The following is an 18835-nucleotide window of genomic DNA, read 5'->3' on the forward strand; positions in this document are numbered from 1 at the left end:
TTGGGAAATTAACAAAATGGAGATTTTTTGAACGAAATATACTTTCCATTGAGTCAAGTTTGGAATATATAAGAATCTTTAACCGCAGAGGCCAAATCCTTCTGCAGAGTCGAAATCTTTGTTTCAGAATTTGACAACCTTTTATCCAAAATCATCAAATTGGAATCTACATCTTAAAGCTTCTGAAAAATTTCTTGTGAAAAAAATTGCATTTTGTTTAAAAACTGATTTTAGCAATTCCTCAGCTCTAGAATGTATTAACCATAAGTCTTTTAATATCTTGTGGAGTCTCTTGAGATCCAAGGTCTACTATGCTATCCTCTTGAATGGAAATAATTTTAGATAATGATTTAAGGGATATTTTAGAGGTTAACTGCGGATCATTGGATTGACCAATACGACCCTTGGGAACCGAATCGGTACCCAAACCAATGGATAGTGGAGGGGGAGGAGGAGTTCTATCAAGGGGACTTAAAGACACCCCCGCTACTTGATGCCATTTTTGCATTTGTCACCAAATGCCTGTCCATAGGGCCAGTTGTAGCAGAAGTTGAGCTCTTGGGTTTAACCTTTCTTTTAACCATATTTATATATAAGGGAAAACTCTCTCACCTAATTCCTCATAGGGTCGTTGTTGTCGCAGTTCCTCATGGCTCCAAGGAGCTTGGCATGCCCCTTAGGGCACGCCCCTTGGACATATGCTGCAGCAGCAACATTCTTTTCACACGCAGGAGATGGGCCTGGATGATGTCAGGTGTCTGTCTCCCGCAGTGCCTGCAAACAAACCGGCAACATTCCAAAGCAATCAAGATGGTACCAAATGGAGCCGCCGAGGCAGTCAGGAACAGGCAAAAAGTTTCCTTCAAACAATACCAAAGCAGGTACTTCCTCTGAAGGCCTTTACGCTTTAACTCCAATTTGTGTCCAGCTGTTATTCCTTGGCTTCACTCAGAGATGGAAGAAAAGGGCTGATCAGATAATCTACCCATGCAGGTATTTTGAGCAAACAGCTGGTGCCATGTGACGCAGATTCCTCTCTGGAAGATGCCAATGGACATACGCATCCACTCAGGTAGGACCATGATTTATGGTTATAAGAACATAAGAACTGCCATCTCCGGATCAGACCTTCGGTCCATCAAGTCCGGCGATCTGCACACGTGGAGGCGTAATTTTAGTCACCCATATCCCTCTATGCCTCTCGTAAGATGTGCATCTTGTTTGCTTTTAAATCCTAGAACGGTGGATTCAGCAATAACCTCCTCTGGGAGAGCATTCCAGGTGTCCACCACTCGTTGCATGAAGCAGAACTTCCTGATATTTGTCCTGGACTTGTCCCCCCTTAGCTTCAGTCCATGTCCTCTTGTCCATGTCACATTGTACATTGTAAATAATTTTTTTTTCCTGCTCTATTTTGTTGATTCCTTTCAGTATTTTGAAAGTCTCGATCATATCCCCTCGCAGTCTCCTTTTCTCAAGGGAGAACAATCCCAGTCTCTTAAGTCGTTTCTCATATTCCAAGTTCTCCATACCTTTTATTAGCTTTGTTGCTCGTCTCTGCACCCTCTCCAGCAGTTTTATATCCTTCTTTAGGTTGGGAGACCAATGTTGGACACAGTATTCCAAGTGTGGTCTGACCATTGCCCTATAAAGCGGCATTATAACTTTCTCCGATCTACTCATAATTCCTTTCTTTATCATGCCTAACATTCTATTTGCTTTCTTTGCCGCTGCCGCGCATTGTGTCGACGGTTTCAGGGTCCTATCTATTAGTACACCCAGGTCCTTCTCTTGTTCGCTCTTACCCAGAGTTGCACCTGACATTCTATACTCGTGTTCCTTGTTCTTTCTGCCTAAATGCATTACTTTGCACTTTTCCACATTAAACTTCATCTGCCATTTCTTTGCCCATTTCTCTAACTGACACAAGTCACTCTGGAGTTCCTTGCTATCCTTCTGCGATCTGATTGCCTGGCATAGCTTTGTGTCGTCTGCAAACTTGATGATCTCACTGGATGTTCCTTCTTCTAGGTCATTGATAAAAATATTAAATAAGATGGGCCCAAGTACCGAGCCCCGGGGCACACTGTTAATCACATTCTCCCAGTCTGAGAATTTCCCATTTATGCCTACTCTCTGCTTTCTGTTCTCCAGCCATTTGCCTATCCATCTTAGAATATCTCCCTCTATTCCGTGGCTTTGTAGTTTCCTGAGAAGTCTTTCATGTGGAAACTTGTCAAATGCTTTCTGGAAGTCCAAGTATATTATATCCACCGGTTCTCCACTATCAATTTGTTTGTTCACGGTCTCAAAAAATTGAAGTAATTTTGTCAAACATGATTTGCCTTTCCTGAAGCCATGTTGACTGGCTCTCATCAGGTCGTGTGTATCCAAGTGCTGGACTATGCTATCTTTAATCAGTGCTTCAACCATCTTTCCAGGGACAAACGTAAGACTCACAGGTCTGTAGTTGCCCGGTTCTCCTCTTGATCCTTTTTTGAAAATTGGCGTGACGTTCACTATCTTTCAATCATCCAGTATCTGTCCAGTTCTAATTGACAGGTTGGCAAGTTTTTGCAAAAGCTCTCCGATTTCAACCTTCAGTTCTTTTAAGATTCTCAGGTGAATTCCATCAGGTCCAGGGGATTTGTCGCTTTTAAGATTATCGATCTGGTAGTATATCTGGTCCAAGTCCACTTCTACTGTGGTGAGGCTGTCCTCTATTACTCCTTTGAATACTTTCACTGCTTCTGGTATTGTTGCAGCGTCCTCCTTTGTAAAGACAGACGCAAAGAAGGAATTTAGTTTGTCTGCAATTTGTTTGTCTTCCTTGATGTACCCTTTTCTTCCCTGGTCATCCATCATTTAGTCCTTAATGTGCAAACCCTATAAATCAAATACTAATAAAATCAAGGTCAAACAATTGTTCCGGGGAGAAAAAGTATTTGACATATATTCTATAAACTCTCTAGAATGTGCCCTATCTATTCTCTATAACAAATCCTATCTAAAGTGCAAATGCTTTAAATATGAATTAATACAATTGATAGAAAATGGATTACCAATACACATTAGTATGACAAAACCCCTCACAATGCCCTAAGGGAAAAGAAGCACAAGAAATTAACTGTAAGATGCCAATCAGACCTTAGACTTAGTGGGGATGGGCGGACCCGCTATGCCTAAGGCCTGATTGGTCCAGGCTTCTAGAGCCTGGACCAATCAGGCCTTAGGCTTCGGCGGGATGGGCCAGGAAGGGGCGGGCCCGCCTCATTTCGACGAGGCAGGCCTGCTGGCTGGACGGGCAAGAACCGTCTGGCCTTAAAAAAAGGTTAGTTTGGTGGGGTGGAGGTTTGGGGGTTGTTAGCGCCGGGGGGGTGTGTGTTCGGGCAGGAGGGATTGGGCACCCTCCTGCCAGCGATCGATATTGTCGGGGGGGGGGGGCATCTTTTGGCAGGAGGGTTTGGGCACCCTCCTGCCAGCGATCGATATTGTCGGGAGGGGGGGGGAGGGTGCGTCTTCGGGCAGGAGGGATTGGGCATCCTCCTGCCAGCGATCGGACAGGCCGCGGCCCGCTATACTTATAGCGGCAGAGAGATCCCTTGCCGCAATAAGTATAGCGGCCGCGTCTACTTACAATGTAGACCAGCATTTTGCTGGCCTACATTTTAGCGTTTCTCCTCTACTAGGGAGACGCGTAGGGCCGCCTAGGTCCGCCTAAGGCCCTTAGGCGAGCTTAGGCATCTTGCAGGTCTCCCTAGGCTCCCGGAGGCGCCTTCAGGCCTGCCTGGGGAGCATTTTTAAAAAAAATGTGCATCCCGATTGGCTGATTAGACAGCTGTAGGACACCTACAGCTGCCTAAAATTGGGACGCACTTTGGAGAATCAGGCCCTCAGTGCGTGGCCTAAAACCTGTCTGTGCTATGCTCTTCAGGCTTAAAAAATTAACAAAAAAAGAAAAGTATGTTATCAAGAGATCTAAAGACAACAGAAACTGGCAGAAAACTATACATGAGAGAAATTTCAAAAAAATATGGAAGAGCTTTTGCATCCATTTGGCAAAGGGAAAATATAAAGGCTAAGGAGACTATTGTCTTTGAGAAATGCTTTATATGTTCAGAACTTTACATTAAGTTCTGAGTTCTGGCAAAGCTGTTCCTTCCCAACAACCATGTGGTGACGTCACCTGCTTGTGTGCTTCATAATATTCTGCTTGTTGATAAAGAATTACTATGTTCTATGTTCATTGTCAAAGTTCATTGTCAAATTCTATGTTCATTGTCAAATTTCACAAAATAAGGCTAAAATGTACATAAAACATTTCATATGGAAGCATTCAGATGCACTTCAAGTTTACCATGAGAAACACAGCATAATGTCAAAACATGGAAAGGCTGAAGAGGCACAGTGAGATTGACCTAGACATTAACACTGGACTTTACAATGTCTTTGTTTGAGGGAACAGAAAATTGCCTAGTACAATAGTGCACTTGGATTCTGTAAAATAATATTCTGCATTTTATATTTTATTATATGTAGAACTAGGGATCATGAAATGAGATGGGGGACAAGGTAAACTCAGGAACAACATGAAAAAGCATTTAACCCAGAAAGGTTGATAGAAGCAGTACAGGAAGCAAAAATGGTATTACAATTAAAGAAATCAAAGGAAAAACAAAGAAAATCATTTGAGGAATTATGGAGAAAGAAAAGAGAAAACTTGGAGACTAAGTAGAATCAGTAGTATTGCAGCAAGGAGTGTTTGGCAGATTGAATGGGCTTTATTGTTTTTATGCTTCTTTTACAAAGCTGCACTAATGATTCTGGTGCAGCTTTGTCAATCGAGCCCTTTTATATGCTATCTGATACTATGGTCCTCTTTTACTAAGGTGCGCTAACCTTATGTTTAAATGATTTTTATTATTCCAGCAGTAAGAAGCAAATACAAACAGTAGTACCATTCAGGAAATAACATTTTCAACAATATAATCAGTTCCCCTCCCATCCCCCCCTCCCCAAGAATCCATGGCCAGTCCAACAGCTGAGAGTGGGAATAAAATCTTAAAGATTCAAAAGTCTACTGCGAGCACGCGGTGTGAGGTCCTGCCAGAATGCTCCCACACTGACAAAATTTGCGACCCGGGCCAAGAGTCAAGTCTCCCACCATGCGTCTCTCCAGTGTTGCGTGCACTATCATTAGGGATCTCCATTGTGCGTATGACGGGGGATCACGGGAGAGCCAGTTGGTGAGGATGGCTTTTTTTCCCATCAAGAGGGCTCTGGAGATAAATGCTGACATTCCCCTGGGTTTGGGCGAGGCTATATTATAAAATCCAAATAACGCCCTCGGTTGCGGAAGCCATCGCCTTCCCCAAAGCGATGTGGTATATAGGCCAAGATGTCTCCAAAACTGTTGGATTGCGGGGTGCGCTATCCTTAAACACCTTGTTATTATATAAGATATAGGTGGGGTTGGATTGGGAAATATGTTATTTGTTAATTGATATATTATTAATAGATGGGGGTGGGAAGGAATTCTTTTATACTTTAATGATTATAAGTAAGATTGTCAAGTGATTTGTTTAAATTTTTTTTTTTTTTTATTGTTGTAAGATATGAAAATGAATAAAGATTTATAAAAAAAAAAAAAAATTAAGGTGCGCTAACCGATTAACGCGCGCTAATCACATTTATAGGTCCTAAGGGAGAAAATCATATTCATCAATGCAACAGTGACAACTAGTGACTGGATTTAAGGATCAAGCTGAGAATTAGGGCTGCAATGACTGGGCCAGATAAATTGGGATGGAATATAAACTAGAGCAGTGGTCTCAAACTCGCCGCCAGGGGCCACATGCGGCCCGCCAGGTTCTATTTTGAGGCCCTCAGTATGTTTATCATAATCACAAAAGTAAAATAAAACAGTTTCTTGATGAAATGTCTCTTCAGCTATAAATTACATTATTATTGAGACTTAGCCAAAACTAGAGTTTTACCTCATGCAAAATTTTCATTTCTTTAATAAGACATTAACTATTTTTTCTGAGGCCCTCCAAGTACCTACAAATCCAAAATGTGGCCCTGCATAGGATTTGAGTTTGAGACCACTGAACTAGAGGAAAGAATCTCTTCCTCCCCCTTACTAATTGAAAATGAAAACTCATGGCACCATATCCTAGCCCTGGTACTGAACAGCTGCAACCTCAAATCAATTGGTTAACTCCAATTCCTCTCAAAAAAACAACCCCAAACCAACCAACCAACCTCTAGTCTAAAGAATTAAAACTGTATCTTTTGAGTCCTTTTTCATAATGCATTTCTAATTTGCTAGACATATTGGGCCATATTTTCAAACCAATATGAAAATTGCATTGAAAAGAGAAATTATGGAAAGATACCTGTAGAAGGAAAAATGACGTTTGCTTACCTTAAAAAATTCCTTCTTCTCAACCTCCTCATTGCCATCTGTATCCAGCATTTTAAAAGCAATATGGAATCCAGTTTGTGGCTCTGGGATAATGTATACAATAATACATATTAGAGTTCACAAAGGTACTCATATAGGATATCATATTTCAAAGGTTTCCTCTTATTTTTAAGACATAGGAAAAGTAATTTTATAATAGGTAGTCTAGATAGAGTAGGTACATATAATTGCATGTATTTTATAAAGGCAACATATCTGCCTATGTGCCTGCTTTGGAGCTGGCATAACTTTGTGCAATGTGCTAGTAAAATTGCCATGTGTGTATTTTATAAAATTCTCACATTTAGCGTCACTCTGTCCTGCATTTCCAGCTACACTTATGTATAACACAGTAACATAATAAATGATGGCAGTCTACCCAATAGTTAAACACTAATTATAAATGTATGATTACATTGAATTCCCTTTTTTCTTTGTTATTACTGAGTCATAGACTGTACAAGTCCGTCCGGAACTACTGAAGTTACTGTCAAAGTTCGATATCTTGGGTTCCAACTACTGGAGTTCCCATCGATGCTCACTTCAGCCTATCCAAACCATCTTGTCATTTGTGGGATACAGATTGTAAAATTCTGCCCAACACCGCCCTCATGTTCTAAATTACTGGAGTTCCCATTGAAGCCCTCCACAGCCCAATTTATGCTCTCTAGTGTTACCATTTTCCTTTCTCTGAAAAATATTTGGTTCTATATTAATATCTTTCAAGTATTTAAACATTTGCATCATCTTCTCCTCTAGAACAGTGGTCCCCAACCCTGTCCTGTAGGACCACCAGACCAATTGGGTTTTCAGGCTAGCTCTAATGAATATGCATGAGAAAGATCTGCATATATTCATTAGGGCTATTATGAAAACCTGACTGGCCGGTGGTCCTCCAGGACAGGGTTGGGGACCACTGCTCTAGAGTATACATATTCAGGTCTTCCAATCTCTTTTCGTACATCTTTTGAAGTAAACCTCCCACCATTTTTGCTCTCTTCCTCTGAACTGCTTCCATTCTTATTATATCCTTAGCCAGATATGGTCTTCAAAACTGAACACAACCGATGGGGCAGTGAACCTGCCATACATCTATAACTAAGGGTATTTTATAAAAAGTATGTACATTGAGACTTCTGTTCATGCTTTGTTCAAGCGGCTGCTGTCCATTTGTCTTTTCTACTTTCTTATCTTGTTCCATTCCCTCTCTATAACTATCTCTGACATATTGACCTTTCCATTTAGTTCTTTCCTCTATTTTTATTCTACCTAAATCCACTCAAATTTCACCCTCTATCTTCTCCTCATTACTTTTCAGCTACCTATCAAATTTACATCTTGTTCGCTCACCCACTTTTCTGTTCACTTCCATTTTCAATCTATTCCCCATTACCATCCATTTACCCACTGAAATCACTATACTCTGCTTATTCATTTGCCTGCCAACCCCGACCTCTCTCTCATGGTGCCACCATTCCTAGCTTCTCCCTCCCTTCACCCATTCTGCCCAGCATTTGTTCTCTCTTTCTCCCCTCCTCATCCTCGAAGCATGAAATTTCACTGTCCCTTCCACTCCACCTCCCCACCAGTGTCCTCCCATCCCTTCTTTCTTCCTTCCTATCCCTCCTTCATTGTTAGGCTCAGGAGTAATCTAAGGAAATACTTTTTTTACAGAAAGGGTAGTAGATGCATGGGACAGTCTCCCGGAAGAGGTGGTGGAGACAGAGACTCTGAATTCAAGAAAGCCTGGGATAGGCATGTGGGATCTCTTAGAGAGAGTGGAAGAGATAATGGTTACTGTGGATGGGCAGATTTGATGGGCCATTTGGCCTTTATCTGCCATCATGCTTCTATGTTCAACAATTCTCCTTCTCCTCCCACTGTATATCTTTCTCTCTTTTCCCTCCCTCCCATGCCCAAGAATTTCCCTCTTTCTTCCTTCCCCCTTGTGCACCATCTCTCCCTCCCCTCCATACTATGCCCCAACAGTTCTCGTCTCTCCATTCCCAACACTCCCTCCCTGTACAGTATTTCTCCCTCCCTCTCTAACAGGCAGATGTCAACAAGGTCATGGGCAGTGGTTCTGAAATGCTTCTGGCGGCTGACCCAGAAACCTTTCCACTGACATGCGATGGCATCGATGAAAGGCATGCTTCAAATAGACTTGATGCTAAATATGCCACTGATGCTATTTGATGATGATGCCCACTGGTACTGACAGGGATCGACACTACAGAAAAGTCCAAGTCGCTGGAAATCCGACTCCAGGCCTAATATGTATAAAAGAGAGGAAGAAAACTTTGTGGTAGTTTGTTGTTATTGTTTTTCTCCTTCTTTTAGTTCTTTATTTGTATATAGCCCCAGAGTCAGGGCCAGCTGGAACGGACAAGAACGTGGTAGAATAGAAAGAAGGCTGAAAAACCATGGACGCTGATGGCAGAGGCAAAGGTTTGAAAGTTGCCTGAGGGCCCTTTAACACAGAAACATATTAATTTAATTATTAATTGTCTCAATGGCCACGATTTTGGTCCTGGAGATTAAGGTCTACAAAGTCAGCATCTATGAGTCAAACGTGGATGTTTTTGTTACATCGAGTTTTATGGACCCCTACGCGTTTACAAAGGATAGATAGCACTAGATCCAATAGATGCTGGCATTGTAGATTAGAAGTTGGGACGTTAGATCATTTAATTTATTTTTGTCCCTGTGTAAATGCTTTTTGGGAACTAATTTGGCCCCAAATTAATAAATTATTAGAAAGCCATGTAGGACTCTCATATGACACTATATTATTTGGTACAGCAATGAGAACTCAGAGTCCGATTTCTGCAAATAATAACAAGTTATTATTAATATTGACAGGGGTCGCCATGCAACAAATTACTCAAAATTGGAAAGATTATACTAAATTAAATTATACATTTTGGTGGAATTCAGTTTGTCACATATATAAGATGGAAAAGATGTTAGCGTTACAACAAGGGAATCTTCATAATTTTAAAAAAATATGGGAACCATTGATTAATTACTCTAATGATCAGATAGCTTAGCACATGAGTAGCAGATATGTGGGGGTGGGGTGGGAAATGTATATCATATGGAATTAGGAATTCTGATAAAAAGAGGGGTATTTATTTTATCTTACAAGAATATTTGTTTGTAAATACAAGTGATATGTGAAAATTGTTTGCATTATGTTTAATTCACTTGTTGTAAAGATTCAAAATGAATAAATAAATAATAATAAAAAAATTGTAATTATTAATTTATTTTTAAAATTAAGGTAGTAGAACAATAAACAATGAAAAAGAATGAAAATAATTGAAAAAAAGAAGCAGGAAGGCAAACCTGAAGGAATGAAGATGAGATACGCCTTCTTTACTACGCGGAAAATGAAAAACTGATGACCTCGTGACCTGGCTCCGGATGGGAAGGCACTCATGCATGTGCGGTGCGGGCAGTCACAAACTTTCTGTGGATGACATCACCCGCCTGCTATGGATGTGTAACTTTGTTTTATAAAATAACCCCCATATTGCATAGGTTCTATGTTTTCTGAAGACTTGGGCCAATTTTATATGTGTCAACTTGAACATATAGAACACTAATATACAAGTTTCTTGTAAAATTGCCCCATTTAAATGATAGAAATGGCAATTTTCAATCCTGGTTTTTATCCCTTGAGCTGACCAGGGCTAAATATGATGGAAACAAGTCTGCACCGATCTAAAAGGCTTGTACCTACTTGTAGGGCGATAACTTTCAGGAGGTATAAAAGTTCCTGTCTCTTGTAGCTTTCTGACCTTACTTCTGTACTGCTGAACTCTTTCTTCCACTGTAGATCCCAGGATTCCAGGCAGCTTCAGCATCAGAAGAAGGCAGTGAGTGTTGGGTTTAGATAAACTTGCTATTTTCTCTACAGGAGAGGCTACCGATACTGTGGTCATATTTGGTTTACTTTGGTAACCTAATACATGCTTTTCTATTTTGCTTTTTTATGCATTCAGTGCTGACCCTTCTAAATTAAAAGTGTTGCTTCTATAAAGGCAGAATTAAATTTATCAAATACACATATATGTACACAATAATTATACAGTAAACTCTCAGTTATCTGGCGCCCATGGGAATTGGTAGATGCCAGATAACTGAAGTTTCTGATTGCTTGAGAGTTACTGTAAAAATAGTTTTGTCTCCCTTCTCACCTCACTCTCTTCCTCTCTCTATCATACCCCCACTCCACTTGTAAGTATAGCATCTGTTCTTCCCTTCTTTCTGGGTCACTTTTTCTCTCCCTTTCTCTCCCCCACTTCTTCCCCCACCTATGAGTCCAACATCCATCCATCTCCCCTCCCCCCTGCACAGAAGGGCAACTTGCAGAGTTCATTTTATCAGCTCTTGAAGAACTGAGGAGCTGGTGAGGCATGTGATAGCCAGCCATCGAAAAGATGGAGGAATGCTGTGCTCAGAAAGACAGGGGAAAGGCGTGTCAGATCTCAATGATCAATATTAACCTCCTCCCTCCCTCCAGCCCCAAAGCAGCAGAAGTGGCAATGGTCCTGAGCCGCGAACACCCCCTCCCTTCCTCTAGCCCCAAAGCAGCAGAAGTGGCAGTGGTCCTGAGCCATGAACCCCCCTCCCTTCCTCTCTCTCTTACCTAAAGCAGCAGCGCTGAAAACAGGCTGCTTGAGGCCAGCCCCGGCAGGGCCTTTCCTCTGATGCAACACTTCTGACAAGTCAGAGGAAAGGCCCTACTGGGGCTGGCTGCGAGCAGCTTGTTTTCAGCACTGCTTCTGATGACTGACTGCCACTTTGGGTAAATTATTAATCAGTTATCTTTCCAACTAATACACAAAGGCAGACTTTTTTACAAAGGTGAGCTACAGAGCATCACATGCTAAATGACAAGTCACCCAAAGGAACGCACCTTTGAAAAGGACCCAAAAATTAGCTTACCCATAGTCACCCTAAAACCAAAACATGAAATTAGCCTAAGAGTGAAAGCATATAAGTATTTCCTACTTCTTTTCCTAACAAATCAGGCTTTGGATAGCACAGTTTAATTATAAATCATTCCTCCCAAACAGCATCGTTGCAGTCAAAGAAAATCTCTTTAAAAAGTTTTCTAAATCTCAGGAAGTCCTTCTCCATTCATTGTTTTGGAATATGGGGCTTAGGGAGCCTGATATGCCTGGTTTTACTAAATGCTGTAAATGTAGACACAACTGACTGCAATAAGGGGACATCCACATCCCAAAGTAACATCTACTGGAAAAATTATGCCTCCATTCAACAGCATAGCCCCTCTACCTGAATACCTCCAGAGGTATTAAAGGGCTCTACATCCTAATGGCCTCCTCCATCCAACATTTTCAAAAGAGGCTCAAAGCTTCTATGTGTTCACTCTCCTTGAACACTTTGCCTAAATCACTCCTGTCCTATCTTGACCGTAAGATCTCTATGTGCAGAAGCGAGTAGAGATCTCTGTTATCTCCTAGCTAAACCTTTGTCCACTCTGGTTAGGTGGGAGAATCCAGTGGAAAGAGGCATCTAGGTGTTCATAGCCTCCTCAAAGATCTTGAATGGGGATGGGGGCATTGGAGATGAGAAGCCCTTGAGCTGTTTGACAGTCTCCATGAGTATGTGCTAGGGGTAGGGGGGAGGAGAAGAATTACTTTGTGACTCAGAGGGCACAATATAGAGAATAAGGGGCTGCAACCAAGACACTGGCTGACATGTTAGCTTGTTTTGAGAGCATCTGCAGGCTAACAACTTCTCTTGAGGTATAGCTAATTATTTGGGTTAATACAAATCACATTGCATTTATATCAAGCCATTTTAACACTGAGATGATCAGCATCCATTTGTATGTGACAACTCATAAAATATTTTTCTTCATTAAAGGAATTTATTTGGCATTTATGGCAATGCAAGCTTTTAACTCAAATGATCAGATTCCTTAACCAAGTTCCTAGTAGATATGGGCAAGACAAAAACTAACCATTTTTAACTACTTAAAAACCATGCAGTAGCTAAATCAGGTTTAACAAACATCTCACAAGTAGATAATGAACTGGAATTTAAACAAGTGGCATGCTCCCTTCTATTATCCATTATTCTACAGATTGGTCTTTGAAGAACTATTTCTAAACCCAAGTCAGATTGAAGAAAATTAACACTGAAATAGAACTTCTTATTTGAGAATCTGCCAGATATTTCCATGAGGCTCAGATTCACCACTGCTGGAGAGACAGGATGCTGGATTTGATGGATTATCAGTCTGACCCAATTTGACATTTATGTTTTTAATTATAACAGTTGAAGGATGCATACCTATAATCATCAGCCTGAGTGCGACCAATCACAATCTATTTTAAGCAACTTCTTTTTTGCGTGTATAAAGAAAAATCTTTGGGTGCTTATTTGATGTTCCAACTTTCATCATAAATATCAACTGTAATGGGAGACATTATGTGGATCTTTGTACCTCTGAGCAGCATTTTCTCTCTGCCTCCCTTGTAAGCTTTGCCTTATAAAGACTTTAAAGCAGCATCATTAAAAAATGCATTCTTTCCCCAATACCACTCTTTGTTATATAGGCTGTATGTTAGTGGGCTACTTCAAGATGTTCTGAGATGAAAGAACACAGTACCCCATCTCCTATCAATTTAATTTAAGATTAACAATGCTGAGAATGATAGGAGATGATTTAAAAAACTGTTAGCACTTCACAGAAAAGAAAAAAAAACCCACACTACATAGAAAATTAGGGGACAAAGGAAGTTGACAATACCAGGAATTAAATTGTAGCTCACCGATATCAGATACAGATGTTCTGGATCACCGCAAACTCATAATTCAGGTTGCTGCATAACAGTGAAATGGCAGGGCTGGCCCTCGATCTCTGGGCATAGCAAGGCATGCAATAGTCTGTCATCTGACAAGACCCAGAATCATAAAACAGAGAATACACTCAAGCCTGAGAAAGAAGAGAAGGTGACTCCACTACTGTGGCAGCTGTCCTGAGAGATAATCTCAGAGGTGGCTTCTCTTCATCCATCAGGACTAAAAGTGTATTTGATTCACCAGGGCATGCTAATTAGGATAAGAGTACATTCAAAAAATTTGATAAAAAGGGGCGACAATAAAACAGTATAACTGGGAAGTAAAGATTATATAATAGAATGAGCAGCTGATATCCTCTCCTATTTGTAAGATAAAGTTAGATACTTACTTGTTAGGATTGTCAGCAAAAATAAATATTCTGTGTAACAGATCACTCCTGGAAGAGACAGTAAAAAATAGCTATGAAAAACTGGATCAATGCAACATTAAACACTGAAATATATAAAATCATGTCCTAATCTTATTTCATGCCTTATAACAAACAATTCACACATTGAAAATAATCCTAATATATTCCAAGACTGTTGTTTTACTGTGGTACTTTCAGATAAATAAATGGCATTGCTTTGAATATAATGATCATTATTTTTAACTCTTCATAATTTTAGTCAACGTTTAGAATAAAATTTTCTGTTCATAGTGTAATGATTTTGAACATATTGAGCTAGCATCTGTGTTGTGCTATAGCTTAATTAAGAGGGTTAGGCTTATTTTGTTCTTTTAATTAAAAAGTCTGTTTTAAATCTTACACCTTTTTTATATTGAAAACATTCAATGCGTATATGATGAGCACATAAATTAAATAGACATTTTCATATTTAGTACCTGAGAGTTAAAGTGTTCCAGTGGGATCAAAGTATTTCATCCTTTGGCAGTCTTGAAAATACAGAGAATAACCTGCCTCTAATTCTCAAGCGGAATACTACAACACACAAAGTGGACAGGCTGCTGGATTACACTGATAGTACCAGCTGGGCCATGTGCCAAAAAAGACTGCTTTTTCTTTCTATAACAAGAAAATGTCCTTTCTACAAGGTGAACATGTTCTTTTCTGCTTATAAAGGACAATTCCAGTATTTCCCTTTTGAACTAATGATTTACATGAAAATGCTGAACAAACACAATGTAGTATTTTATTAGCAGTTTATAGCCTATAAACATAGGATATGTAAATACTGTGTGAAGACATCTGCTGTGATGCTGTCTTGCAAGAAATGTTATGCTGAGGGTTTTTTAAATGTCATCTACCTACTTTTACACTTAACCTAAGTAATATACAGGACTGAAGTGATTTGAAACTAGCATGTGTAAACTATACAATCTGCCAATTTATTGAAGCAAGTGAAAGCCTTATATAGGAATACCTAAGAAGTAGGGGTACGGGGAGACTCCCCAAACTACAAATTTGTTTTGATATGAAAGTATAACAAACATATTAGTTGAAACATCGAAATAACCATTCCAATCAGAAACATTTATAGCTTCCTGACTGAGATAGTAGGAAGGCGGAGTAAATAACTGACAGGGTGGGGGTTCCAGAATGACACATCTATCTACTAGAAAAGATATTAGCAAGGTAAGAACCTAATCTCTTTTTTCTAGTGCTATAGGTATGTCATTCTGAACAGTAGGGATGTACAAAAGCAATCCCAGAAATATAGGACAGGACCTCTGCGCCTGCTTGTAACACTGAGGACCATAAGTTGTAGTCCTCCAATGCTGCTATGTCCATTCTATTTGTTTGTTTAGTTTTTGCTTTGCACTATATGTGTTCTACTTTCCTTGCTCTCCTTTTTAGTGTTCTTAGGTGTTCTGTGAACCATGGAGACAGATGTTTGCCTGGGTTGGCGTTGGTTGTCTTGGTTTTTGCTAGGTGAACGTATAGGGTTTGGAGTGCCTCGTGGTGGCTGTTTTTTCTTGGTTTTTTGTTTTGGGTAGAGTACTTTTTGTAAGTTCAGCAATCCCATTGGAGAATGCATTGAGTGACTGATTTGGGGTTTAGAACTTTAGTGGCTGGGCGTGGGATTGTGGTGGAGCTTCTATTAGAATTGGTCAGTTCAGGGCATTGGTGTGGGGGTGCATTTGGGAGTTTCTGGGATATTTGGGGCATCATTTAGGATAAATACCAAGTCTAGTATGTTGTTGGAGGAGTGCTTGGGGGCGTCGACTATCTGGATGATTCCCAGGTCTGATAGTGCGGTTGCAAAGTCAAGGGGTGTCCAGGTGAGATTTGGGTATTCAGTGAAATTGAAGTCAAAGTTGCTAAATCGCAAGAGGATTGTGAAAAATTGCAAGAGGATCTTGTGAGACTGGAAGACTGAGCACCAAAATGGCAGATGACATTTAATGTGAGCAAGTGCAAAGTGATACATGTGGGAAATAGGAACCAGAACTATAGCCATGTGATGCTGGGTTCTGTGTTAGGAGTCACTACCCAGAAAAACATAAGAACATAAGAAGTTGCCTCCGCTGAGGCAGACCATAGGTCCATCCTGCTCAGCGGTCTGCACCCGCGGCGGCCCATCAGGTGTGTCATTGGTGAGGATATGTTGAAACCCTCATGTGCGGCAGCTGCTAAGAAAGCAAATAGAATGTTAGGAATTATCCAGCAAAGGAATGGAAAACAAAGAAGAAAATGTTGGCGTTCTTCTTTGCTCTTGGGGAGTTCGTCCTTCACTTTATTCCAGCTAAGTCGGCTGTGTGTGATTCTGGTTTCTGGGGGAGGTTCTCTTAGAGACTGTTGCCTGTCTTTACCCGTGTGTGTTGCCTTGTGCTTTATTTTTGCACTTTTTGATTGATTTATTCATCTCACACACACTGGAAGAGCCCTATGATGGTGTGGGGGCAGGGACTGGTTGTCCTTGTCTCATGATTCGAGCGCAGGAGCATTGCTCCTTTCGCTGCCTTATCACACTGAGGGCACTTCCTAATTAAATTAAATTATTGATTTCTTTAAATCTTGTGGAGCTCACTGTTGTGTGCTGCAGGTTTTAGACAGCCAACGATTTCTTTGAGAACCTATTGATCATTACTGCCTCCTTATTGGTATCTTGTTAAGTTTCTCTGGCAGTTCTTTGGGAGTTCATTTTTTTTCTGTAATGTGCATCCAGGCAGGCAGAAACTCAGAGAGCTGGCCCCCTATCTGCAGAGGGGCATTTGGCATCCTGGCATCATTGTGTCTTTCTGGCAGGGTATGCAGGATGGGCGGCGGAAGGTTGGGAATGCCTGTAGCCCGCATACTGACCTTGGAAGCTCTGGGAAAATCTCTGCAACGTGGAATGTGCATACTATCTGGAGTGTCTGGAGCCCCGAAAATTAGAACACCCAGAACCCCTGGAGCATCTGGGTCTACTATCGGGCAGGGCCTTTGGGCGATGGTCCAATATCAAATCCATGAGGACATCCAGGCCTTTGCTAAATAATAACTGACCCTTAAAAGACAGCCTCACTAAAGTTGCCTTGGAAATGGAATCACCAGCCCACTGCCTTATCCAGAGCATTCAGCGGGCCGAAATGGAGTACGCTGGCACTTTTGCCAGCACTTTCAAAAGATATCCACTATATAATGTGAAGAGAATGGACTCAGATCAGCGAATGGCCACTAAGATGGTCTCAGGACTCAAGGATCTCCCATATGAAGAACGTCTAAGCAGGCTACAGTTATATTCTCTCGAAGAACGCAGAGAGAGTGGAGACATGATAGAAACGTTCAAATATCTTACAGGCCGTACCGAGGTGGAGGAAGATATCCTTTTTCTTACTGGTCCCACGGCAACAAGAGGGCATCCGCTCAAACTCAAGGGTGGGAGATTTCATGGTGACATCAGGAAATACTTCTTCACCGAAAGGGTGGTTGATCGTTGGAATGGCCTTCCACGTCAGATAGTTGAAGCCAGCAATGTGCTCGACTTCAAGAAACAATGGGATAAACATGTGGGTTCACTTTAGGGAATTGCTTAGGGGGAGTGTTCTTTAAAGGGGAGGGTTCTTTTGAGTGGGCAGACGTGTTGGGCCAACAGCCCTTTTCTGCCGTCATACTCTATGTTTCTATGAGACAGGCGCATGCAACAAAAGACGTCGCCACAGCAGCTTTGATGCCCAAATTGGCTGTTTCAGAAAGTTTCCCCGAGGACCACATCCACACAGCTGTCCTGCATATCCTTCAACACAACTCCCCATCACTGGGAAGAGAAGAGCGCTTAGTCACTTGTGCCACCAAGGAATCCACCTTGAGCTGCCCCAAAAGCTGCTGATACTCTTGCGCCAGTGGATACAAGCGGGGCATAGTTCTAGCACTCTTCAAAGTACCTTCTGGAGAGTCAAATTGCTCAGAGACCATAAAACTCATATCCAGATGCCAGGGAAAGGTTGCAGAGTGCAAGCGTCCACTACAAAGCTATGGATAAGAAATGAATAGAGTCGGCTGAGTCAGTAAGTTCAATTCCTGCAAAGATTCAGCAGAAAGATAAGGCAGAACCATAAGCACAGGACAGTAGGATCACCACCAGGATCCGGATCCCCCAAAGAATCCACGGATCCAGCACACAAGTCTGGATTCCCTGATCCAGGAAGAGCTGCACTGTCAAACAATGGATCAGAGAGGTTAAGATCAGCATCCTGATCCCCCAAATCATGAGCAGGCAGAACAGCCAGATCAGGCGGAGGCAAGTACATGCCCAAAGGCACTATGCCTTACGTCACCCAAAAATGTCTTGGGGGGAAAGAAACTGCTCAGGAGAAGAACTTTTTTTTTTTAACTCCGACTACAAATCCTCATGATTTTAGAGAAGGTATCCGGCTTCTGGGGCATCGTATCACCCTTAGATGACTTAAATTTGCGTGTCTTAGGCTGTGGAAGGTCCACAGCCAGGCTGACCAAAGAACCAGCCATGCCGAGCCCCAAAAGTAATAGAGACCGCCCCGCCGGGCTGGCTGAGCATCTGATCAGCTGTTTCTGTGGGTGGAAAGCTAAGCCGGGCACTACAGTTCCTCCCAGCTGCACCACGCGGCACAAGGATGCTCTAAAAGCATTAAATTTACGTAATCCTAGCATGAATTCATAAGAGGAGACCCCAAGGACTCCATCCCAGAAGTTTTCCAGGCAAAAGTCAAAGTTTTGAAGAAGCGGGGAGAAGAAGAAAAAAGATCACTAAAAATCCAAGATGGTCACCGGCACCAAATTTGTGCCAAAAATGCGATAGTTTTCACACTTCCCAAAGTCCAAAAACAGCGATTTTAGGATTTTCAGGAGGGAGAACACAGGGGAACATGCAGAAACTCAGAAAAAAACCCTTTTATACTTTCCCCATCTCTCACAAGCTGACAGCAACTTGTACTCACTGTGACCTGATACACTGGACTCCACCTGCTCACAGCTCTTTCTCAGTAGCTGTAAAAGAATTCACTGTCACAATGCTGGGAATGCTCTCACAAAGCTGATCTTTGGGCTGCCAGTCAGACTCCATT

General features: G+C 41.4%; 1 protein-coding gene across 2 annotated transcripts in view; it reads right to left on the reverse strand.

The window, feature by feature from the left end:
• MICU2 (mitochondrial calcium uptake 2) overlaps positions 1 to 18835 on the reverse strand; it is a 241111-nt gene that overhangs the window by 76152 nt on the left and 146124 nt on the right. For both annotated transcript variants that reach the window (XM_033948674.1, XM_033948672.1), the window contains exons 5-6: positions 13698 to 13745; positions 6428 to 6510 (exon numbers count right to left, since the gene is read on the reverse strand). In XM_033948674.1, the coding sequence (XP_033804565.1) occupies positions 6428 to 6510; positions 13698 to 13745 (131 nt within the window). The remainder of the gene's footprint in view (positions 1 to 6427; positions 6511 to 13697; positions 13746 to 18835) is intronic.

Source organism: Geotrypetes seraphini, chromosome 6, assembly GCF_902459505.1.
Source record: "Geotrypetes seraphini chromosome 6, aGeoSer1.1, whole genome shotgun sequence".
NCBI classification, from domain to species: Eukaryota; Metazoa; Chordata; class Amphibia; order Gymnophiona; family Dermophiidae; genus Geotrypetes; species Geotrypetes seraphini.